The 26,365-nt window shown below is 43.9% G+C and overlaps 1 protein-coding gene across 12 annotated transcripts in view; it reads right to left on the bottom strand.

Moving 5' to 3' along the window:
• Positions 1 to 26,365, bottom strand: part of DOP1A (DOP1 leucine zipper like protein A) — a 118,267-nt gene that overhangs the window by 78,064 nt on the left and 13,838 nt on the right. For all 12 annotated transcript variants that reach the window (XM_090035572.1, XM_090035619.1, XM_090035595.1 and 9 more), the window contains exons 2-6: positions 15,912 to 16,103; positions 13,518 to 13,699; positions 7,843 to 8,013; positions 2,813 to 3,002; positions 1,496 to 1,594 (exon numbers count right to left, since the gene is read on the bottom strand). In XM_090035572.1, coding sequence (XP_089891698.1) covers positions 1,496 to 1,594; positions 2,813 to 3,002; positions 7,843 to 8,013; positions 13,518 to 13,699; positions 15,912 to 16,049 — 780 coding nt within the window. In that variant the 5' untranslated portion in view covers positions 16,050 to 16,103. The remainder of the gene's footprint in view (positions 1 to 1,495; positions 1,595 to 2,812; positions 3,003 to 7,842; positions 8,014 to 13,517; positions 13,700 to 15,911; positions 16,104 to 26,365) is intronic.

Genomic DNA, 26,365 nt, shown 5'->3' with positions numbered 1-26,365 from the left:
GGAAATTATTTTATTACATCTCTTACCATTTCTGAACTGGTAGTAGTGAGATGCATACTGTTCTAAAACCTTAGGAAATTAAAAAGTGGGTTTACTATTTGGAACAGCTGTGTATTAAAGTGATGCTTGTATAGATTTGAGGGTCTGCAAAAACAATTCAAATTTTTTTCTTCAGAAACATTTGGAAAATTTTGTACTCCAAGTATAGCTAATCCTGGATCATCCTTGACCAAAGCTTATTCAAAATCCTGAAAACCTCCTATGAAAAAAATTCCACAGCTTCCCTAGGCAGTCCTCCTTCTCTGCAACTTAAAGCCATTGGCAAGTGTCCTGCTCCCTACGGCAATAAGAAAAGGTGTTCTCCCTCCTTATATGGCAACCCTATAAGCCCTATATGCCATTTTCTGCAAGCTGAATCAACCTTTTCTTGTATGGCTTGCCTTCCAAGCTATTTATTATTTTGTCACCACTTCTGGACCTCTCCAGTATCTCATTTTTAAAATGTAAAGACCAAAACTGCACATTATACTCTAGGTCAGAGGTTGGTAATGTTTTCGGCCTGAGTACGAAAAAAACCCCGCTACCTGGATTCAGAAGATGATGGTGGGGGGGCTGTACGGGGCCTGATCCTTGTCATGGTAGCACAGCCCCAGCCCCAGCCCCAGCCCCTTCCCCACCGTGTTCCCCAAGGCACATGTGTAGCCTCTGATGACAATGAGCTGAGCCAGGGCTCCAGACCCCAGTGCAGTTGCTTGCAGCCTTGCAACTGCCTGCTACAAGCAGCACAGGCTCTGGACAGGCCCATTGCCTGCCACGGAGCCTGGGCTGCTCACAGAAGGCAGCCACAAGCCTGCAAGCTGCTGCACTGGGGGCTGGAATCCAGACTCAGCTCATTGCTGGCAGGGGCTACATGCATGCCTCAGGAAGCACGGTGGGGAAGGGGCTAGGGCTGCTCTCCTGCCCCTTTATTTTTTAAAATGTTGTTGCCACTTTTGATCAATGAGCTCCTTTGCATTGGTTGTTTCAGAAAAAACTGTTTTTCTAACAGTCAGCTTCTTCCTCAGTTCCCAGTCAACCACCATTCATCATAATGACTCTCATGTCCTTCAGAGCTAAAATGTGTGGGTCCAAGTACCCTGCCTCTCCTACAAGTCAGGCAAACGCACTGCAGACCTGGGTTATCTATGGGCTACTGAAGTATACTGAACTCATGTTTATGAAAGAAGGGAAAGCAGAAAAGTGAAAATACCCTCAGCCACAGATTCACTGGGAATCCCAAAGCATGGATATAAGCACTCCCTCCCAACTTGCCCACTGGGAGGCATGCTGGGTGAGGTGCTCACTCCTGCTCCATGGTATCAGAGCCACAGAACTTCATACAATTGTAAACCAATTTCCAATCAATGATATTTTAGAACAGTGCAATTGTTATGTGTCCACACCCAATGTATACATGCGGGGATCTGAAACTTGATATTTTATGTTAAATTTTTACCTGACTCATATGGAACGGAAAACAGAAGAGTATAAGGTCCAATGTACTTCTTTGTACTAACACACTGGAATCTTGCACTGATGTACTTACTGCTTCCACCTGAAATTATCACCATCAAAAAGACTTATAATCTGTTACATTATTTTAATTGCAAAACACACACCTTCAAAAGAAAAACAACTCAAGTACTGTCCTCCCACTAAATACACTGGATTTCTAAGAAATCAACAGAATCTGTTTTAGAACCAGAAGTAATAAAACAATGTAACCAGGGGAAAAAGAGAAGTTATACATGAAAGATAAATATAATTGTTACACTGTTCAGTGTAAAGCAATAGGCTTTGCTTAAAGCATGCCTGATTTCACTTGGAGTATTAAAAAAAATGTACATTTTAAAAAGGGAGGGGAAGCTGCTGCTCAGATGCACACATTAGCCATTACAATCTAACTGTAACATCTACACAAACCTGTAGCAAGACAAGGTGTAATGAAGCAGGCTTAAAGGTGTTACTCTGATATCACTACAGAATCATGCAAAACTAGCAGTTGCACTGGTGCCCTTTGATATCCAACTGCTATGGCCAACTACTCCAGGGTTGGGCAAAGCCCAGACCTTGGTGGACTCTATTTCCCAGCAGCCCTGCATCACTGTGGCCAGTTTCCATGGAGACCCCAGGAGTAGCAGGGCCGTGACAGCACAGGGCCAGGATTTCCATGAAGACCAGTCCAAGCAACACTGGCAAAATATGTGGCCAAGCAGAGAAGGAGCTGCTCCAGGGCCGGGATTTTGTGGTGGTGACAATGTGGTCTGGAGCCAGGGTAGAGCTGCAATCCACTGCCAGCACGCCTCTCCAGACCATGCTGTAACTGCCAAAAAATTCTGGCCTCCTCCCCAGAGCAGCTCCCTGTCCAGCCATGCGCCCTGCTAGTGCTGCTTGGGTCAGTCTCCACGGAAACCCTAGCCCCACATTGTCACGCCTTCTGCTCTTGGGGTCTCCATGGAAACTGGCTGCAGCAATGCAGGCAGAGGCTGCTGGGAAATGGAGTCGGGCTACCAGCTGGATCCGCCATTTTGCCTACCACTTAGCTTGATCAGTAAAGTAATTCAGTACAAATTTTTCAAGATGCATTTTTAAAAAAAGTATGTAAAATCTAAATTGTTATAGACTGCATTAATTTAACACATGCTATAAATGAAGTGTATTTAACCTGTTCGCATAAGGACTATTTAAAAATATTTTGAAGACTTACAGAAACTGCATAATTGCATAAACAAGTCTTATGAAGAATAGAATGAAGTGTTTTGATAACAATTACCATTAACTCAATGTCGCTGCCAATTATATAAAGCTGATCTTCCATTGAAAGCTTCCTGTTCAGATGGCAAAGGACATAAGTGATTCCAGGTAAGCGAACTGCAGGACTGGTAAGAAGACTACCCCATAGGGCACTGTAGAATGCCGACTGGTCCACTGCAGCAGCAACCTTCTCCAACAGTGTGTTTGTTCTGCAACACATATGACAAGACCGGCTCACAGAACAGAAAACTCAATTAGTGCGCATGTTCAGAAACACGCACACTCAAGTTCTGTGTACATAGACGCTCGTAGTATGGGAAACAAGCAAGAGGAACTTACCCTCCTCCTAGCTGACACCAACCCAGACATAGTGGGACTCACTGAAATGTGGTGGGACCCAACGCATGACTGGGCAGTGAATATCAAGGGCTATAGGCTGTACAGGAGGGAGAGGAGAGGGAGGAAAGGTGGGGGCATGGCGCTCTACATTAAGGAGGAATACACATCCTCGTCAATTAGCAAAGAATCAGAGGAGGGGCACTCTGAAGTGCTTTGGGTTAAAATACAAGGCAGTTGAGGGGAAAGAAATTTAACGACGGGGGGTCTACTACAGACCACCCAACCAAGAGGAAGAGCTAGACCAGGAATTCTTAAGTCAGCTCATGGAGGTAGTTAGGTCAAAGGACGTGGTCATCATGGGTGACCTGAACTTTTCAGACATCTGCTGGGAAGAGCAGTCAGCCAGGTCTGACCACTCATGCAGATTCCTAGACAGAATGCAGGACCTCCATCTAAACCAGGAGGTGCACAGCCCCACCAGGGGAGACGCCTTGTTGGACCTGGTGCTGGCCACTGGCAACGACCTGGTGAGGGGGCTGCGGGTGCTCGACCACCTGGGCGACAGCGATCATCGCCTGCTGGAATTCACCATGCAGTGCAAGGTGGCAAAGGCCTACAGCAAGGCAGAAACTCTAGTTTTCAGGAGGGCGGACTTCAATGAGCTAAGGAGAATAGTCGGGGAAGCAGTGAGGTCCCGGAGGGGATGGGAGGGGAGCCAGGTGTCCAAGAAGAGTGGTCACTCCTTAAGGAGACGATCCTCCAAGCCCAAAGGGAGGTAATCCCAACACGGATCAAAGGGGGCAGGAGAGTGCAAAAGCCCCCATGGCTCACCAAAAGCATCCAGGAATGTCTCCTAGCTAAAAGGGAGGCATACACCCAATGGAACGAAGGAACCATCACCAGGGAGGATTATACTGTGGTTGCTCGGGGTTGTAGGGGGGGCTGTCAGGAAGGCCAAGATGGAGATGGAACTGGGACTAACTTCCTGGATCAAGGACAAGAAGAAGTCCTTTTTTTAAATACATAGGGGGCAAAAAGAAAGTTCCAGGTAACGTGGGGCCCCTGCAGGACACGCTAGGAAATTTGGTCATCACACCAGATGACAAAGCTAACATATTTAATGATTTCTTTGCCTCCATTTGCCTGAGCAGGGACCGGAACAGCCACCCCCACTCTGGGCCCCCCCTCAGACCCAATGGAGGCACACCTAGGCCAAGGGTTAGTGAGGAACTAGTTAGGGACCTTCTGGAGGGACTGGATGCATTCAAATCACCTGGTTGGACAATCTCCACCCTAGAGTACTGAGGGAATTAACTGAGGTCATTGCGGGACCCCTGGCACGGCTTTATAAGCACTTGTGGTGCTCTGGTGTGGTGCCAGAGGACTGGAACAGGGCCAATGTGGTTCCCATCTTCAAAAAAGGGAGGAAGGAGGACTTGGGAAACTGTAGGCCAGTTAGTCTTACCTCAATCCTGGGCAAGCTTTTTGAGAGAATTATTCTGGCACATGTCCATGAGGGGCCAGCAAGGGAGATTATGCTTAAGGGCAACCAACACGGGTTCATTAGAGGCAGGTCCTGTCAGACCAACCTGGTGGCCTTCTACAACCAGGTCACCAAATCCTTAGATGCAGGGGTAGCAGTGGACATAGTCTTCCTGGACTTTCGGAAGGCCTTCAACTCTCTCTCACCCCACTCTCATTAAGAAACTGGGGGACTGTGCTGTCAACACCTACATACTCAAATGGGTCGCCAACTGGCTGAAGGGTTGCATCCAGAGAGTGGTAGTGGACGGGTCATTTTCAACCTGGAGGGATGTGGGCAGTGGGGTTCCACAGGGTTCAGTCCTTGGGCCTGCACTGTTCATCATCTTCATCAGTGACTTGGACAAGGGGGTAAAAAGCACCCTGTTCAAATTTGCTGATGATACTAAGATGTGGCGGGGATGTGGGTATGCTAGAAGGAAGGAATAGGCTGCAATCAGGCCTAGACAGGTTACAGGGGTAGGCAGACAAGAATAGGATGGGATTCAACACTGACAAGTGCAAAGTGCTGCACCTGGGGAGGAAAAACCAGCACCATACCTACAGACTGGGGAACTCCCTTCTTGTCAGTACAGAGGCAGAAAAGGATCTTGGAGTCATCACTGATGCCAAGATGAACATGGGTCAGCAGTGTGGTGATGCCGTTAGGAAGGCCAACCACACCTTGTCATGCATCCACAGATGCATCTCAAGCAGGTCCAAGGAGGTGATCCCTCCCCGTTTATGCGGCAATGGTCAGGCCGCAGCTGGAGTACTGCATCCAGTTCTGGGCGCTGCACTTCAAGAGGGATGTGGACAACATGAAGAGGGTCCAGAGGAGGGCCACTAGCATGATAAGGGGGCAGCAGGGCAAGCCCTACAAGGACAGGCAAAAGGACCTGAACCTGTTCAGCCTCCACAAGAGAAGGCTGGGGGGGATCTAGTGGCCTGTTACAAACTAGTCAGAGGGGACCAGCAGGCATTGGGGGAGTCCCTGTTCCCCCAAGCACTACTGGGAATAATGGTCACAAGCTGGCAGAGGATAGATTCAGGCTAAATATCAGGAGGTGCTACTTCACGGTCAGGGTGGCTAGCATCTGAAACCAACTTCCAAGAGAAGTGGTGCTGGTTCCTACCCTGGGGGTCTTTAAGAGGAGGCTAGATGTATACCTTGCTGGGGTTATTTGATCCCAGTACTCTTTCCTGCCATGGCAGGGGGTCAGACTCGATGATCAGCTCAGGTCCCTTCTGACCCTAGAAACTATGAAACTATAAAGATCAATACTTGGCAAAACAAGACAAAGTCAGAGATGGTGTTCTATAAGAAGCAATCCATTAGGATATTATAGATTTACAATGGATCACAAAGAAATTCACAACTTAAATGAAATTTCAAAATGACCTATCATATAAACAAGAGACATACAAAATACGAATATGCCTAGCATTAATTATTTTTAAAACAAAAATTAAAAAATGCAAAATAAAGACATATCCTCACGGTTTCTCTAAGGGAAAAGAGTATGTTTGTGTGTACATTGTTTTAAATTGGCTTGATTTAGTTTGACCATCCTTAAAAGCTGGCCAGCCCCAAATATTCAGGGGAAAAGTTACTTGTTTCCAGAATATAGCATTTGAATATCTCAATATATCAAGCACAACTCTTGAATCAGTGAAAAATGAATCAAGTACTGCGCTGCCATGCCTTGTGATTTGCAAAAATCACAACCACAGTGAAAAAGTTGTTTTAATTTTCTTTATTTTCTCTCAAGCTATATGCCATGCTTCTTATGCTACAAGTTATATTTTTGTGCCAGTTTTTTCCCACCCATTTATATACATATGAATGGAAAGTGAGATCAATTATCTTCCTGGACTTAACCAAGTATAAAAATTGTAAGTACAACATTTGAGAACTCCAAAGTATTAAGAACTTGTATATGCCCCATCAGGGGTGATAGGTGCCTCCTGAGTATAGGGGGGCACAATTTGTGGTAGGCCTGGGGACAGGCCAAAAGTCCCATATCCAGTTCTATACTTCTGCACTGCAGCTTAGTACCACCCCCCGAAACCACTAGACTGCATGGCAAAAAAACTGCACTGTCCCGAGCAGTGCCGAGTTGGAAGCCAATCTCAAGGGGGGCCTGTGCCCCCTCTACCAGTCACCTGTGTGCCCCATGAATATTACTGTTTGTCCTTCTATGAATCTGTTCGCCTTGATGTTACAATAAATTAAAAACAAAAAAACCCCCAAAAAAACAAAAACAAACTTTCACAAACACTAAGGGTGCTCTCACTACCTTCCAAGGGTCCAGACTCCCTATAAGTATGCTATACTGCCATAGAGCAGGGAAGTTTATCAGCACTACTGCAGCTCTCCCATTTTGTTTGTGTCTTGGACTCCCCAGACAGGAAAGGACACAAAGTAGCCATATTGCTATAAACACTGTATTAAGCAGATACACTGCTCTCATATAGTTTCATAGTTTGTACGGTCAGAAGGGACCTGAGCAGATCATCGAGTCTGACCCTCTGCCATGGCAGGAAAGAGTACTGGGGTCAAACAACCCCAGCAAGGTGTTCATCTGGATATGTCAATGTTATTTTAGGCACACAACATTCTTTGGGTAAATCCAGTATCTTTTATTAGACCCAAAGAACCTTGTCTACCTATGGCCTTACACCAACATGGCTACAACCTATACCCCTGAAACACAAATGTTATTTTTGGTATTTTAACTGTGTAAATTTAAATATATAGAAGGGAAGTTATCAATTTATTGCTCTTCATCATTATCTTACACTTACTTGAGATTTATATTTGGTTCTTATAGAAAATAGCATGAATAGCTGTTTTCAAATAGCACGAATGTTATTTTGGAAGATGCTTACTAAAATGGAATAAAGAAAGCATTACCCAGAGAGTTACACTTGTAAAATGAGTTCAAACCGAGTCCCATATAATTTGAATTCCCTTTTTACATACAGTACTAACAAAATAGTTCCATTTTCTTTTAGTGTAATGTTAAGAATATTCTCAAAAAACACCTGTAATATTCATATGCAATCAGCAACATTTACTGTACAAAAACGAATACCTATATATCTAATGTATAACATACTTAGAAAACAACATTTATGAAGTTAAAACAATAGTGTGGTACAATTAATTCTTTAGCATATTCTTACCTCTCATAGTACTCTGATCCCTCTTCTAATCCAGGCAGAATTCCGGTTAACAACCCCTGCAGGCCTGGTTTTAACGTTTTCCCCAAAGGGAGATAATAAATCTCATACAGACTGAGTAAAGTTGGTTTGACAGACATAGCAGCATTGGCAAGGAGAGGAAATAGCCCAGAACTGTAAACAATACATTGAAAATTAACTGTTTTGGGAAGCAATTTATGCAAAACATCTAAAGTCAATACTCTGCATGTTCATAAAGCAATGCTATATATAATTAAGTCCTGAGAATGACCATAAACTACATTGGATAGGAGGGCCTGGTGGCAATGTGGTGGGGGTACTCCTGCAGGGTAGCTCCTATAAAATATCACAATATTGCAACCTCCAGAATAAGTGAGTACAGGGTACCTCAAAACCTTAGCCGCACTGCCCTGTGGGTACTCCTTAGTTGGAAAAAACTAAAGGACATCACTCTGACAGAAACACATCCTTGCTGAAGTATTAGGCAATGAGCAGTAGTTCTTATCTATTGCTCTCTGGCAGAAGTTACAACTATCGAGGCACTGAAAGTCTGGACTTGGTCTGGCTTTTGGATTCTGTCTCAATGATCTAAAGGGACGATAGTAGGTCTTGGGCAAACTCCACTCCTCCATACTCTTGCTTGGGCATACACATCTAAGGTCCTGGTGACTAGACATCTCAGACATTCATCATGATCCAGGGGATCAACAGTTGCCTATTAATATACATCAATTTACATATACAATAGGGCTGTGTGAAGATTTGGTAGCTAATTTGATTTGGAGAAGACTCAGCCTGATTCAGTGACTGAATCTCCAAATCCAAATCAAAATCGGGAGACCCATTAAAAGCTCTGAATCGATTCAGAAAAAGATTCAGCGATTCGGCCATAGACTAAACAGGCAACTGACACAGCTGCCTCCAGCCAGGGTAGGGGGTGCTTTACTCGGGGAGGAGGTGCGCTGGATGCAAGCATGGCTATACTCAGAGCAGGGGCTCTGCCCGGCTGCTGCTTATCCATTCAGCAAGGGGTCGGGGGGGGGGGGGGGGGGGGGGGGGGTGATGCAGGCACAGCTCGCTCTGGGCAGAAGGGGGCAAGTGGCAGCAGGGCAGAGCCCCCACTCCCAGTGCTGCTGTGCCCGCATCCCATACCTTTCCATGTTGGCTGGCAAGGGGTGACAGTGCAGAGTTCTCACTCCCAGCACTGCCGCACCCCCATCAGTGCTGAGTGAGGACACTGCTTTGCCACTGCTTTCCAGGATGCATGGGGGGGGGGGTGCAGGTGTGGGCACACCAGTATTGGAAGCAAAGGCTATCCCTGCTGCCGCTTGCCCTCTTCCACCCGGAGTGAGCTATGCCTGCATCACACTCTACCCCCTCCTTGCCAGCTAGGCAAGTGGCAGCAGGGCAGAGCCCCCCTTCAGAGTGCTGCCGCACCTGCATCCCACATCCCCCTAACCCCATCCCTGAATCCTGTGCCCCACTGGCTGGGCAGCTTGTCCCAGCCCCAATCTCTCCCTCCCCCATGCCCCTTGCCTCCTCCCTCTCCCAACCCCAACAGACTTAGCAGCTGGAGGCAGCTGCCTGTTTAGTAGGGCTGTGCGAGTAGCCGATTCAGAGATTTGGCCCTATTCAGCGGCCAAATCTCCAAATTTGAATTGAATCGGAAGACCCATTAATCTCTCTGAATTGAATCAGAGAGATTCAGAGATTTGGCTATAGACTGTATAGGCAGGCAGTAGGCAGTGCCAGCAGGTGCAGCTAGGGAAGCAGCCAGATAAGCCCCAGCTTGAGCCAGCAGCCCCAGGAAAAGCTGTGGCTTGTCCAGCTGCTTGTCTAGCAGCACCCCCACCAGGAACTGGGGGAAACTGAACCAGGAGCTGGGGGAAAGCCTGTTCCCCCAGCTCCCAATCATTCCCACAGCTCCCTGATCACTCCCTACAGCTTCTCCCGGGGCTCCCAGCACTGCCTGCCTCATCCTGGCAGGGAAGCAGCCGAGGGAGTAGCTGGACGAGCCACAGCTTCTCTCAGGGCTGCTGGCTCAAGCCGGGGCTTTCCCAGGTCCTCCCACCAGCACTGCCTGCTTGTATAGTCTATGGCCGAATATCTTTGGATTCATGTTTGGCTGAACCGAATCCGGACAGTGTTTTGAATCACTGAATCAAATCACTGTCCCTCCGAATTGCTGAATCTGAAGCAAATAGTTTTTGTTCTGCTCAAGCCTACTGTTTAGTCTATGGCCAAATCTTCCAAGTGGCACCAAATCTTTCAGATCCGATCTGGCTGAATCGAATTAGGGCAGTGATTTGAATCTCCAAATTGAATCACTCTCCTCCGAATCAACCGAATCTGAAGGAAATACTTGCTGCTTTGCACAGGCCTAATATACAACATGTCCCCAAATAAGATATACACCTTGTTTTTGAATGGCAGGAAAAATATTTTTCTTTGAAAATACTGGTAAGTATGGTATTTTCCCAGGGAAAACAGAGGCAGCTGCAGTATGTGTGTGTCTGTGTGTGGTGAGGAGCTAAACTCTGTTAACCCCTAGATGCAGAATGCTCCATATGCTACTGGCTAAGCAAAACTGCCCAACCCCTCTTCTCAGGCTGAACTGTGTGGGCAGCCAGTGGCACCTGCCAGGTTAGCCGAGGACAAGATCATTGTAGCCAGTATGACCTCTAGAGTCAGCTGAGAATACAACCAGCTGATTCAGTAGTTTCTTTCCTAGCAACCAGGGGTCAGCTCCAATTTAGAATTGCAGCAGAAGCTGAGCCCTGAGTGCCAGGGCAAAAGTTCCTGTTAAGACAGTAGCAGCTTGTACAATATGAGCCTCTGCCAGGAGAAAGGGAAAGTAATGTTGCACAGGGTCAACACAGTGAGAACATAGAATTCCTGTAGTTCGCATCCAGGAGCCAGGAAGCCCTGCACGCTCACTGTGTCCCCCCCACCATGCAGCATTACTTTTTCTTTTTCCTGGTAAAGGCTCCTGCTGCAGAACCTGCTATTACTGTATTTCTCTGTTTAAAACACACACCCAAATTTTCAGCAGTTTATTTTTGGAAAAGTATGTATTGCATGCAAAAACAAATGGAAACATATTTGAGTACCTGCCATGTTAACAGATGAAGCATCTAACTGATTTTATGGATGCACGTAATTATTTTCATAACAAGTCAGGGAGGTATAGTATTGGATATTGCTTACAACAAATATATAAAAACCTGCAACAGAAGCATCTTAGTAAAACAGATATGGGGGAAAATTATTTAATTTTTTTTTATGATATTTCTACCCCTGGAAAATCCAATCTTAGTAAAAGCAAGATAACAGGCTAAACTATCAAATGAATTAACTCCTTAAGTACAACATATTTGTTTCTTTAAAGACAAGATAAAAGTGGAAATAGGCATGTGAAGCACTCATGTTTTTCATTTGTAGAAATTAATACTTTTCAATAACTTTCCCTACAAAAATCCATGATCTTGTTCTTTACAAAAATAAACTGCAGGGCCAACAAAATAAGTATATGAATACCATACATTTTTAAAAAACAACAGAGCACATACAGACTGCAACAATTCACTTGCTTATGGGTCCTCAAACTAGCAGCGACCCTATTGCATGTGTCCAAATGTCAAAAAAGGTTAAAGTTTAAATGTATGTACATAAAAAAGGAATCATAAACTTTATGTTAATGAATGATAATTTATTAGTCTCATGATAAAAATAAAATCTTTATAACCTAAAACACTTTTTCTCTAATCCCACTCATCTCTCCCCCCCCCAAATAAAAAACTGAGTCCAATGACTGATAAAATACCAAGACTATAATTCAGTTCTGGATTATGACTGATACCAAACAATAAAAAATTGGGATTACACATATATTTCACTGGATTGACTGCCTTGTGGAAAAAAGTGTCCTGTGAAAGAATTATGTAGTGTCTTTAAGTGATTTTCTGCATTAGTTGTGTAGAAATGCAATTCCATACTAATTACTGGAAAGCACAAATCAGCTGAAATAAATAGAAGTTTCTGCAGCCACCTATGCAATAATTAGACTTGTGATGGTTAGTTCAGTATACCTAAACCAAATATTTATTTCCCTTCATTGAAATGTTGTAGGAAAGAGTTCCAACATAGTTTATCAGAGAGAGATTTTTCCTGTCAAGCTCCTGTAGCAACAGGAAATTTTCTTTTTTTTACAAAAAATATTTTTATTTGGCAGAGGCAGTGACAGTAGGGAGACCACCTGTCCCTAATGGGGTGGGGCAGTCCCAAAATGGGAACATCACTTCCCGGGCTAAATGACTCCAGGACAGCATTTATGCTAGATTCACAGCATTATGCAGGGACCTGGGTTTTCCGTTCACTGCAGAAAAACATAGGAAGTGGTGGATTTCCTTGCAAGGGGCTGCAGGGAGAACTACATGCATGTGCGCGCACACATGTATGTGCACATGCCCTGGGATACAGCCCCAGGCAGTGGTGAAGAGAAGCTCCCCCAGCTGCTTGCAGGTAATTGTTGGGGGCGGGGGGGGGGGCAGACTGAGGCTCCTATGGTAAGGAAGGGAATGGGGCAGGGGCTTGGCCTGGGGGCACTACCCAGTCAGGGAAGTGCATGGGACCTGGAGCAGAACTGTGTGGCTGCAGAGCCTACCAAGGAGTGGGATGGAGCCACGGGCAGCTTGTCTGGAGGGGGCAGCTTCCCATTGCCGTAAGCACTCCCAGGGAAGGCGGTTTGTGTGCATGCCCTCCCCCACAGAATTTGTGCATGGGGCAGAGGAGGATGCAGGCTTGGGGCTCCCGCCCTGATGTCCTGCCCCTGGGAGCTTCGTGCTGGCCACATTAACATGGTGACAGGCTCCGAATCTTCGCAGCAGCAGCAGTGCAGGGTTGTGCCCCTAACTGCTGCTTAGCAGGCAGGCGGTCCATTGCCATGGCAGCACAGCCAGCACAAGGCTCCTGGGCACAGGACAGCAGGGCAGGGAGCCCTGAGCCTGCAGCAGGCAGGCTGTATCCACTCCCACTCCCCATGGACTCTGCTTGGCTCTGTTCTGGCTATGCCATGGGGTAGGGGTGGGGGGGGGAAAGAGGCGAGTGGTAGGCCTGTGTCCATCTTTTCAATTTGTAAAGGTGGTCACCCTAAGTGAAAGTATTTTTCTTATATCTAGAAAACCTTTTTTCTTCAGCACATCACGTCCATGTCCTGGCCATATTCACAAAATTACATTTCATTTTCTGCTGCCCCAGGAGATTAGAAGACAGGATCTTCCTCTGATAAACTATATGGAAACTCTTTCCTAAAACATTTCAACTGCAGGAACAGAAAATTTTGGTTTCAATATATTGAACTAACCATCACAAGTGTAATTATTGCACAGGCAGCTACACAAACTTCCACTTACTTTAGTAAAAGAATAACGGACATCAAAACTCGTAAACACTAAGATACACTATTTCTCTGAATAGAGAAGCAGAGACTGAAATATTCAGAAGCAGCATACTAAACAAGAGCTACTTACATGAGAGAAAAGATGAGTTTTGTTTCATTTTATAAGATACACAAATCAATTGTTCATGTAAAATAACGGACACCAAAAAGTAGCTTAGATTAACTAAAAAACTGAAAATTAATGACAACTATGTTTTACCTGTATAGGAAAAGATCTTTGGCCAGACGCTTGGGCCCAATGATTTTGAAGATAATTTCATACGTTTCAAGTGCCTTCCGATGAACCCCACCTGGCAAGGCTGGATGAAGACATTGTGCTAGACGCTTACCTATGGTCAGCTTTTTTGGTACTACTTGGTACTTTGCATTGTTTTGTAAAACCTGGAAAGAGACATTACCATTAAAAACCCAACAATCAGTTTGTGTCAACTGCTCATTTTACCAATTAGTTCCTACACAGGGTGGAATGGGCTCATATGGCAAGCAATCCATTTTAAACACCACCATTTATGAGTTTTCAGAATCTGTCTTGCCAAGTTGAGTTTACAGCATGAGATACTTCATTTGAACACCTGCCATAAGCAAAATGATGCAAGTATGAGTACTTAAATAGGTACAATTTTACTCAGAGCAAGCCCTACATGTAAAGAGTGTCTCTCATCCATGAAATCACAGGACTAAAATTCTAGCTGTCACTGTAGGTTGCCAAGCAAGCAAAAGCAAGAGGACTACTGACAACCTCTTTCAAAGATAGTCCAAACACAACAACTTTAGTTTATGGAGCCACAACAGAATGTGCAAAACAGAAAACCCTAGAACAAGGGTTAGTAACTTTATAGCCTGCGAAGGACCAACCTAGCCCAGGGTGGCATGGAGATTGCACAGGATATAGCTGTGCTGTGCCACCCATCCCCTCTGCAGCAGTCACCTACACAGCCCACCCTGTGCTTATTTTCACAGGGGCCATGAATTAACAGTGAGAGTAAGCGCAAATGGCTTTGGCATCCCACGAGGTAGAGACCTGCAGCAGGGTACTGGGTCACCTATCCCTGCCTTGGACTTCACTTTTAAGCCTGGAACATAAAATAGCATTTATGTTTTTGGTAATAATTAGTTTTTATTCTGTGCATGAAAATACTGAGAATCACCATAAACAAATTAAAAAACAAATTTTAATAAGTAATGGCTACTCTACGATCCTCAGCAACTAAATCAGTGCTCCCAAATTACTACCGCTAAACAGCACTTCTTATAGGATCAGAGCTGGTGCTCGAGTGCCACCTAAATTTATATTATTATATAATTTTATCATACCAACTGATAGTTAAGATGGTTACAATGTTTTGAGCCTCACCCCATGTCCCAGACTCAACCAAAACTCATTGTTAATTTCGGAAGCACCAGAACCATAGGACTGGACTAATATTGTAATTAAAAATATTAATTTTGTAAAAACATTTAGAAGTAACAGCATTCAAAATAAAGACAGCATTACCAGTTAAAAAGAGATAAAGGCAATGAATAATGGATTTGCAGTTTATTTCTATGAAAAATATGATGGTCCTTCATTTTTTCCTTATGAACATTGGTTCTACTGGAAATGATTAAATACATAGATAATACATCCTTACCCAGCTTTCTTTTCCAATAGTGCCCTATCAGTAAAGGGCAAATAGGTCTTTTGTCTGTAACCCCTTTTCTGCCTTCCCCTCCCCTCCCAACCCAATTAATAAGGAAAAGGTTTTTCTATAAACCTTCTATAGGCACACTTCATTTTTGCACAGAAAAACACATACATCAGTCCAAAATTGTGAAATATTTCTACTCACTCCATACTAAAATTTTTCCACCAGAGGATCTCAGTTACATGTATTGCCTACAGAAAAAGTTAACCTCTGGCTCAGTGATTGTCAACCTTTTTAGAGGACTCAAGGTACCCTTCATAAAACTCAAGACACCCCTCTTTAACATTTTTGAATTGAAAAGAACCCTATTTCGAAAACTTATTTATTACAGTGCTTACCTCCCTGTAGAGGGGTCAGCAGCAGGAGTGGGGGAGCCTGAGCCAGCCTTTATCTGCTTATCTCCTTATACAGGGAAGCTGAGCCATATCTGCTTATCTTTTCAGACCTCACTTATCTCTTACCTCCTGCAGTACCTCTCTAAGGATCTTGCGGTACCCTGGCTGAGATTCACTGCTCCAGCTGAATTGAAGCTAGCTTCCCATAATAAATCCTATTTTGAATCATGCTTTCTTTTTGTGAAATATTATTACTTAGCAACTGAAGCAAATTTTAGTTCTGGAAGATAGTTCCTAATTGTTTTAGATAACTATGGTTGAAAAATACCAGTAGTAGAAACACTAATTTGTTGGCTTCACCAAGGATTATGCCCTTAGAAACTAGCCTCAGAAAGTGCTATTAGCTGAACAGCTCATTTGATGTAGAAGTTGACCAGCTAAGTTACTTTTGAAAAAAATAATAAAATTTTAGATAATCAGAATCTTATTTTTTTTATATTAAGAACTATGCCTCAAAACTTGTTAACACTCCTCAATACCTGCTGCTTCTTTCAGAGTGTGTTGCAGTCATACCTTGTTTAGCTTTCCAAGTGCTGATATCAAATCTGCCCATTCACTGGAGTATTCAAAGTTCTTTAGTGCTTTATCAACTGCTGCTACATAGTTTCTATATTTGGAGTCACTCAGTAGCTCAAGCTCCTCTGTGTTCATCCTCCTACAGAGTCCCCACTAGAGACTAGCTTGCAATTCATGAAAAATCATTACCTGTAAAAAAAAAAAGAAAAAAAAAAAGGGAATAATTCTTTTTCAGTCACTACGTTAAAATAAGTGTAGATATATTTCATAAAAAGAGCTTACAATGATCTAAGAATCAAGAGCTTTTCCTTGCAGAAGATTTTACAGAAACAAGAATAATCAGGCTTAACAAATTATGACAAACCTATGTATTCTGTACAGATATTAAATGCATTTCCAAACAGGTAAATGGTCACGTTTTGTTCCATTTTAAGAGATTCTGACAAAATAGTCAGGTTTATAATTCTAAACAATACAAATATGGAGGCATGACTCAGATAGTAACTAAAGACCCTCCAACCCTATATTTCTGACATGTATGACAGATTCATATTATCAACAAGTACTGCTTCTGAACTACACACCATAATTTTCAGTCAGTGGACATAAAAACATCTGTACCCCATATTTACTTTAATACAAAAGACAACCCTGAATATATGACAACCCCCAATAATTAGATTCTATATCTGGAACATTTATAACTTTGTTATGATTTTCCAAGTATATAATCTAATTATTGGAGGTTTGCCTTGAATTTGTACCCCTCCTACTGCTACAGCAGGGAAAATAAATCTGGCGGGGGATCAGGTGGTTCCCTTGTCATTTGCCCTCCCCACCTCCCCTGCAGCCCTTCCTCCCCTTCTTTATTATCAGATCCTGTTTTCCCCAAGCACATGGACGTGAGGGGCAAATATGAAAACACTGACTCTGAAATATATATAGGTAGTTCATTCAGAATTGATAGTTTACCTTTTTTGAAAATGCTGGAAGTTTTAGCACAGGTGCACTATAAACAAACGTTTGTACCTACTTATATGTACCTACCTAGTTGTACAAACTATGCAAATTAGTCCAAAGCTGAAAGGCTCATTATTTATCATATAGTTGACTGGCCTAGGCCTCAACAGAATCAAGTGTTTCAAGCCATGGTGACCCGACAGCTCAACGCTGCTCAGTATGAATGTGTACTCCAGATAGCCGCTGCAAAGGATCCACATGCTAATTAACTCACTGCTCATGACTGGGCTAGGGAAAGACATTACACATAAACTGGTTTAAATCTGTAACAGAACGGATGTTCAATACACATAAACCAGTTTGAAAATGGCTGAAACCGGTTTGAGATAAACCTGGTTGAATGTAGTATCAGACTTAACTGATTTGGGTCAAATGAGTTTATGTAACATCTGCCTCAGACCCCTTCTTAGTTCAACTTAAACCAGAGTCCCTCAGCATCCCAGATGCTTTGCAGCCCTGAGCAGGGCTGTCCCCACCCCTCTGCTCCCTGGCTGGAGCTCTGGCAGACTTGTAGGCACAGCAGTGTCTGCCTGGCTTCCCCTTGCCCAAACCTCCCCACTTATAACTCTCTGCTCAAGCAGGGATTCCCTCCTCCCCTCTCCCACATCACAGACAGTAGGCAACATGTGGTATGCTAGCTAATGCTGACTGGGGTCTGTGTAAGGCAGACAGAACAAAGGCAGATAGGACAGTGTCTGCTTAGCACATTTTGGAGCTAATCAGCAGGTCAATCAGCAGGAATGTTCCTCCATTCTTTGCTTGGAAAAAGTTGTTTAAGAAGAGCTTGAACTAACGCGAGAGGCTTTTGTTTTCTTGATGGAGTACTAAATGCTGTGTTACTCCCTTTGTAACTCCTTGCTGTGTAACTAAATGCTATATAACTCTCTACTGGCTCCCTCGCTGGTCAGGAGCAGCTGGGGGATGGGGGGCGGAGGGTCCTCCCTAATCAGAGCATCCTACTGAGACCTAGCCATGCCACCCCTCATCTCAGCACTGTGGAAGGGAGGGCTGCTCTAGCGCCCCCTGGCTTCTAGCCTGAGCCACTGCAGACATATGTCTGCATTTCTTCAATCCAGAGAGAATGTCTCTACGGTTACAAACCAGTTCAGCCTAGCCAGGTTAGAATAACCTCCAAAGATTGACTCTATTAAGGCTCGGGGTTTTTGAATGTCTGTTCTTAGCCCAGGCGTTCTTGTCATGAGTCTTGGGATGATCCAAAAATTTGTATACAGATGAGGCTTAGGGCAACTTGGTCTGGCTACGCCTCATGAAGGGTGAAGCCATACTAATCATATGCAACAGGGTAAGAGAGGAGGTGATAGAGGGATTCTGGAAACTGTTTGTGGCTCAATTTGGTGATGTTTACTAAACATTTAAAGCTGGTGAAGATACAGGAATAATTGGAAATGGGAAAGAAAGGTACAGCTCAGCTGTGGGTGGGAGTAAAGAAATAAAAATGTATTCAGTGAAGTGGCTCACCATGACCTGAAAGAGTCAGCACTGAGGGGGACAGCATGCAGTGAGCACTACCATGTATCTTATTCAGATGGTCTGCACTAACTTAGTCTTGTACTTAATCAATTTCACTATCGATTTCCATTACTGAGTTCATACTGTTTTTGGCAGCAGTGTACTGATAGACAATACATTTAATGAAGTTTCCTCGTATGTAAATATAAGACTAGGGGTTTCCCCGGCATGCTGACTGGGGGGGGGGAAAAAACCTCATCTTATATTTGAGTAAATACTGTATTTATCACTGTATGTCTACAGATGTGTGCGATGCCTGCTCTGATGCACTTTAACTGCAGCATATAAGAGCAGACTTGATTAAGTCTGCTGGAGTGTGTTAATTTGCATGTTCCAGCACCTCAGTGTCTCATGTATTCAGCACCCCTGTACTTCAAAATGGTGACGAGGGCATTTTAATTAAAGCTCGTCAAACAAACTTTAGTTAAAGGGCCCCAGCTGGCATTTTGAAGCACAGGATGCTGAATACATGAGAAGCCATGGGTGCTTTAATTAGAGTGGCGCCCAAGAGCCACTCTAATTAAAGCTCCCCCACCCAAACACGTGAAGTGGCCCTATAACCTTGCATTTTCTTTCTTCTTTGAGTTTACATTAGAACAACTTCCCATAACTCTTTTGAAAAAGTGATTCATTTTCCTGCATTTCATTTCTTGTCAAAGCAAAGAATGAAAGATTTTGGCAATACGGTTGCAAAACATTGCTTGTTAGGCTCTTGGGTCCTCCCTTACAAAGTGCTCACAGTTCCAAGTTAGCAACACACATTGTTATAAACTACTTTTGTATATTATGCTTTCATAAGATCTTGCAATGTTATGAAGTAAGTGAATCCATGTACATACAGGTACAACTTTTAAATTTTTCTTTGTAACCAGAATCACCAACACTCTACTGAACATACTTATCATCCTGGGCTGGCCTACACTAAACTACATGAGATTCTCCGATTACAACAATACAGTGACACACCATTTCAGGGCTTACACCACTTACCTATGTTTTATTTTAATTTAACTGATTTTTTTCTCCATCGTTTCTTACAGAACTTTGACCACAGAAAACCTTCTAAAAACTGTTTTTGAATTACACTCCAAAAAGGTAATAAATCCAAATATAACTAGTAGCTACAGAATGATATTCGCTAAATTTGCCTTTAGAGATTTCATAGACATTAGGGCTGGAAGGGACCTCGGAAGATCATTGAGTCCAGCCCCCCACCCAAAGAGCAGGAAGTCAGCTGGGGTCATAGGATCCCAGCAAGATAAGCATCCAATTTACTCTTGAAGGTGTTCAATGTAGGTACTTGAACCACCTCCGATGGCAGGATGTTCCAGACCTTGGGGGCTCAGACAGTAAAGAAATTCTTCCTTATGTCCAGCCTGAAACAGTCTTGTAGTAGTTTATGACTGTTTGACCTCGTAATCCCTTGGGGTGCTCTGGTGGTCACCCCTGATAAACTTGTAAGTGGCCATCAGATCAACCCTGAGCCTGTGCTTTTCTAGGCTAAAGAGCCCCATGGCTCTCAGCCTGTCATCGTAAGGTCTGTTTTCCTGACCTCTGATCATGCGCGTGGTTCTCCTCTGGACTCTCTCAAGCTTCTCCACATCCTTTTTGAATTGTGGAGCCCAAAACTGGAAGCAGTACTCCAGCTGTGGCCTCACCAAGGCCGAGTACCAGGGGAGAATGACGTCCCGGAATTTGTTTGAGAAGCATCTCCGGATGCAAGCCAGCATTTTGGTTGCTTTACTAGCCACAGCATCGCATTGCAGGCTTATGTTCATTTTGTGGTCAATAATGACACTCAAGTCTCTTTCTTCCGTAGTGCTAGCCAGCGTAGCACAGCCGAGCTTATAAGGATGCTGCAGGTTTTTCTTCCCAAGGTGGAGAACCTTGCAATTTTCAGTGTTAAACACCATCAGGTTCTTGCCCACCCATTTCCTAAGCAGTCCAGGTCAGCCTGGATCACCCGCCTGTCTTCTGGTGAGGATGTTTTGCCCCAAAGTTTGGTGTCATCAGCGAAATTGGCCAGTCCACTCCTGACTCCAATGTCCACATCATTAATGAAGATGTTGAACAATATGGGTCCAAGGACAAAGCCTTGGGGGTCCCCACTGGTCACAGGACACCATGATGAGTGACTTGCATCAATTACTACCATCTGGGTCTGAACACGGAACCAATTTTCCAACCAGTGGATCGTGGTGGACCCAAATCCACAACTGGCCAGTTTCGCCAAGAGGTGATCATGGGATACCAGATGGAAGGCTTTTTTGAAGTCAAGATATATGACATCAATCTCTTCTCCCTTGTCCAGGTGATAGGTCACCTGGTCGTAGAAGGAAATGAGATTGGTCAAACAAAACCTACCCGCAACAAACCCGTGCTAGCTATCCCTTAGGACATTGGTGGCGGCCAGTCCATTAAGGATGGCCTCTTTAATAAACTTTTCTAAGACCTTCCCCAGGATGGAAGTCAGGCTGATGGGCCTATAGTTAGCCGGATCCACTTTCCTCCCTTTCTTGAAGATAGGCACCACATAGGCCTTCTTCTAGCCTTCGGGCACTACACCAGAGCACCAGGAGTTCTCGAAGATCTGTACCAGGGGCTGAGCTATGATGCTTGCCAGCTCCTTGAGTACCCTGGGGTGTAGATTATCAGGGCCGGCTGACTTGAAGGTATCCAGCTTCTCAAGGTGTTTCTTCATGAGGTTAGCATTGATGGAGGGCAGGGGATCTCCCTGTCCCGTAGTGGGCATGAGCGTCCCATGGGACTGATGAAAGACCAATGCAAAGTACCCATTTAATAGGTTGGCTTTTTCCTGGGCATCAGTTGTCCCATCTGGTTCAGCAGGAGTCCAGTGTTGCCCTTGCTTTTCCTCCAGCTCCCCACATATCTGAATAAAGACTTTTTATTGTCCTTGATGCTCAAAGCTAGTTGGAGTTCAGTTGCAGGCTTGGCTTTCCTGGTTTGCTCCCTGCAGGACCGGACCAGTGCAGAATAATCCTCTTTGGAAGCTAATCTCATCCTCCATCCTTTCTAGGCTTTTCTGCTTAGCCTCAGGAGGTGTGTTAGGTCCCTGGAGAGCCAGGGGGGCTGCTGTGCCCTCTTGCTGACTTTCCTGCGAGATGGAATATAATTAGCTTGTGCATTGAGGATTGCTCCCTTGAGGAGCAACCACTCTTCATGAACTCCCCCCTCCCTAGGGTCATGGTCCCTTAAGACCTCACTGACAAGCCTCCTGAGCTTGTCAAATTCAGCTTTCCTGAAGTTAAGGACTTCCATGCTGCTGACTGACTTGCCAGTTTTACGGTGGATGGTGATCAGCTCGTGGTCGGTGTCACCCAGCTTCCCATCGATCACTAGGTCATCCCCAGTAGCCAGTACCAGGTCAAGCAGAACTTTGCCCCTTGTTGGCCCATAGACTTCGAGTCAGGTAGAGGTCATCCACGCACGACAAAAAGCTTTGCAACCCCTTGGATTTTGCTGAGTGATCCTCCCACAAGATATATGGGTAACTGAAGTCACCCATGACAACCATGGTCCTGGAGCATGCACCCTCAGCCAGTTCCTGGGCGAACTCCTGGTCAAGCTCAGGACTTTGGGAGAGAGGTCTGTAGTAGACTCCCACCATTGTGTCCCCTGTGCCATGTTCCCCACAGATTTTAACCCAGAGGGTCTCCAGTTGTCCATCCTGGTCGCCAATATCAGCTTGCAGGGATGCGTAGCTTTCCTTAGCACAGAGCTACATTCCCGCCCCGTTTATCTACACGATCCCTCCTGTACAGGGTATAGCCATCTATACCTGTTGTCCAGGCATGGGTGGAATCCCACCAGGTCTCTGTTATCGCTATGACATCATAATTATTTGTACTGAGCAGGAGGACGAGCTCCTCCTGCTTATTTCCCAAGCTCCTGGCATTTGTGTAATTGGATTGGATTAGAACAGTAGTCCAGGAGAACGGCGAGGGTTAACTGGATCCAACAGTTTGTGTGTGTTGGAGATTCACATTCTCAGCATTTTAGCATCTAAGGTTCTGAAGTTAGTAGACAGACAGACACATATACCCTGGGAAACTGAAAGTATGCAACACCAAAATAAGCACTTTGTTTCCTTAGAACTGATAACAAAATAGTAATACCCAGAATTAGCATCAGCCCACAGTGACCACAGCTGTAACTTGTTGAACAGCCCCTGGGATCCTGGTTTTGGTGACATGACCGAATTTGGAGACCAGGAATGCCTCAAATAAGACATTGGCAAATGACCAAATTAAGGTCATTTGTACATGTGATGTGTTTGAGAAACAAGCTATTATGCTGACAGGGCAGAACATGAACAGTATGACAGCCACAGGGAAACCAATCAATGGTACCCAGAAATGAAGAGTCATCAGGAGAAAGAGAACAGAAAAGGTGGAATCCCGAGGCCACTGTGGGTAGAGGGCGCACAACCAGCCCATCTTCCCTTTGTCAGGGGGCTGGACATCAAACTCCAAGGCTGATGACATCCTTCAAGCAAGAACCGAGGTGGTGCTCGCATATCGACTGCATGTACCATCTCCTTGTGAAACCCTAGGACTGGTAAATGAGTGGGACTGTCTAGTCATTTTGCTTGCTTTGCTTGCATTAATCTTATTTGCCATCATTGTGTATCAATAAAACCTGCCTATTACTGAGTGAAAAGCGTTGTAGTCAGTCAAATTTAGAAAGGTTGTGCCCACCTGGAACAAAGTATCAGGACAGCGTCATAAAACCAGTGACAATAATAACATCTCTCATTGACGGTGGTAGCTTTTATGGCTATGGCTGTGACAAAAAAGCCCTGCAAAGATTTAAATTTAACAAATTCCCATGAATGAGAAAAATGAAACTGCAGAACAAATTTCATATTGAAAAAGTGCAGTTTTCTACATTGGTTAAGACCAGAGACTAGGAAGGAAAATGAGTTGGTTTACATATAACTCCATATTCAACTTTGGGTTGAAACTTGATCCAAATAAAAAAAAAAATCCATTCAGGGAAAATACCGAAGATGAGAAGTGAGACTGCCTACTACACATCATCACAACCAAAAAAACTGTCACTTTGAAAGATTTAAACAGGCTCTCCCACATTGGTTCAAAAATTAATTCCACCTGCTCCTGATGTTTGCCAATGAGAAGTAAAAGTGTAAGTAATTGAAGAGCTCATTGTACTACAGATCTCTGAAGTAATAGGGAGCAAAGTTAATGTTCAGCTAGAGGGTAATATCCCAACCTTAGTGGTTCTATAGAATATGACAACTGTGAAAACACTGACCTTTAAATACTCTTAGAAAAGAAATCCAAGACACTGAAGGAATAAGGAAAGGACAGCAATTTACCTTTCATCATGCCATATAATAACAATCTACTTATTGTTCAAGATGCATCATACAAAATGGGGACAATATTCTGCTAATCACTAAGAACTCACACAGACTTTCAGTTTCTCCTGGGAGAGTTGCTGCTCTCCTAGGAGAAACCATGAATGCACAGATGTTCACACTTCTTCTAACAGAGTAAAAATGGCTGTTCAAGGAGAAAAATAACTTGGAAACAACCAAGGTTAAATCACTCCAAGAATTTCTCCTGGGGGAACAAATATCTGTACATACTATGGCCTCTATCAGATGAGAACATAGTACTCCAGCACCTCCCCCACAAGCATTCCTGGGGAGTCAGTGTGTTGCTCCCTGGATTCTTCTGCTGTAGCAGAGACAGAACATGCCCCCTTCACAATGCTTACATTGCGCTGAAGAAAACACAGGTTGACCACGGAAGCCTGATTAAGGGAACCTGCAGATCATGCTGAGATGTGTACATAGCCTCCCCTCCCACCCAACCTTCTTGTAGCACAGTGTCAGCACTGCAAGCTCTCCTTTCTTCAGGGCCTCAGCATTTGAATGTCTGTACATGTAGCTCTGTGTAAGTTTCTCTTCCAAAAGAACAAACTTAGGAGAATTCTCCCAGATTATTTGAATATGTGTATGCAACCTCAAACTAAGCAGTTAAGGCTTGCTGCTGCAATATTTCAGTGTCTAACAACTACCTATTAATTGCAGTGGGAGTTAACAGCCTAAATAGCTTTAAAATGTCATTTCAAAGGGAATTGAGTATGCAGGTATGTTTAAAATATCTTACCCTTAGCTGCCTCAGAGAGAAAAATCTGTTCTATTCAGTGACTCTACTCAATTTCCATCCAATCAATCTGAGATGCTATGGCTGACCAAAGCTCACAAGACCCTTGGACAGATCAACTAATATCTTAGGATACAGCTAAGGTGAATCCTCACTATGCTTGCCAAGCCTGAAAAACAGAAGTAGTGTTCAGTCCAAGTAAAAACCCTGGTTTTACCAGCTCAGCCAGATAACTTGATGGACCTAAACTATGGAAATGCTGAACTAGCCAATTTTGGAAAGTTCCATCTCCTGGCAAAGGTTCCTGAAAATTGAGGGAATTAAGCTCCAGGTTGTCATGGTCACCTGATCCACGCTTAGCTACTGTCCCCAGGACTTCCTCTTTCACTGCTGTTAGAGGTCAATGAAAAAAAAAGAAAAAATCCACTTAGAATCCCCCTAGGATATAAAATATAAAATGGGTCGCAATGAGGAATCTTTGCTAATTCCTCCAAGACATCCATTGAAAGATGTAAGCTTCCAGTACTGAACTTTGATATTATGTTGCTAGTACCTTCAGAGTGTCTTGCACTCTTTATTGGGCCTTCAACCACCCCAATGGCTATATTCTCTTCTCCAGGATTGCCAAGGACTTGGACACTTATTTCTATGTCTCACTTGATATCCCCTTCCTCCTTCCCCCGCTTTTCTCTTCTTTTTCATCCCTACAAACTGAAAGAAGGAAAAAAAATGTTTCTAGATATAACTCAAAAGATTCAGAATGATGGATCTGAATTCACAAAAACTGAATTCACAAATCATTTGCATTCTCAGCTACAAGTAGATAAGCAATATTGACTATATTACTGTGTGAGGCAGGTAGAAGGAAATAGATAAAAATGTTTAAACAAACAAAAATGATAAATAAAAGTCCCAAACAGATGCAATTGGGGACCTCCCACAGAAGTAAAGGACTATAATCTTATTACATTTATATATTTTTATTTAACTATCTTTGCTTCGAACTAAATACAGAAGAAGATCCCATTAACACTAATTTATAGAATGCCAACAAATTTATTTTAAAAAATGATCAGAGGTAAGGAAAACAGACCTTACGATGACAGGCTGAGAGCCATGGGGCTCTTTAGTCTGGAAGAGTGCAGGCTCAAGGGTGATCTGATGGCCACCTATAAGTTTATCAGGTGCGACCACCAGTATCCGGGGGAATGTTTGTTCACCAGAGCGCCCCAAGGGATGATGAGGTCAAACGGTTATAAACTAGTGCAAGACTGTTTCAAGCTGGACATAAGGAAGAATTTCTTTACTGTCTGAGCCCCCAAGGTCTGGAACAGCCTGCCATCGGAGGTGGTTCAAGTACCTACATTGAACACCTTCAAGAGTAAATTGGATGCTTATCTTGCTGGGATCCTGTGACCCCAGCTGACTTCCTGCCCTTTGGGTGGGGGGGCTGGACTCAATGATCTTCTGAGGTCCCATCCAGCCCTAATGTCTACGAAATCTATGAAATAGGGGTATGATGATTGTCAATGTCTGACCTGCAGGAATGAAATAACTGCTAACAGTAAAAGAAAAAAAAAGGAACAACATACAGAAGCAACTGAATTCTCATTTTTCCAAAGACATTTATATAAGAATGGAACCATCTGTGAACAAATATTTTGAGGTGAAAAATATGGACATCTTTTCCTTATCCAGCTAAATATTACGTGCACAAAGCTACCTATAATTTGGTGGAGAGGGGAT

This window comes from Crocodylus siamensis, chromosome 1 (genome assembly GCF_052110815.1).
Source record: "Crocodylus siamensis isolate JL-2025a chromosome 1, ASM5211081v1, whole genome shotgun sequence".
NCBI lineage: Eukaryota > Metazoa > Chordata > Crocodylia > Crocodylidae > Crocodylus > Crocodylus siamensis.
This window is presented reverse-complemented; position numbering and strand designations above follow the sequence as displayed.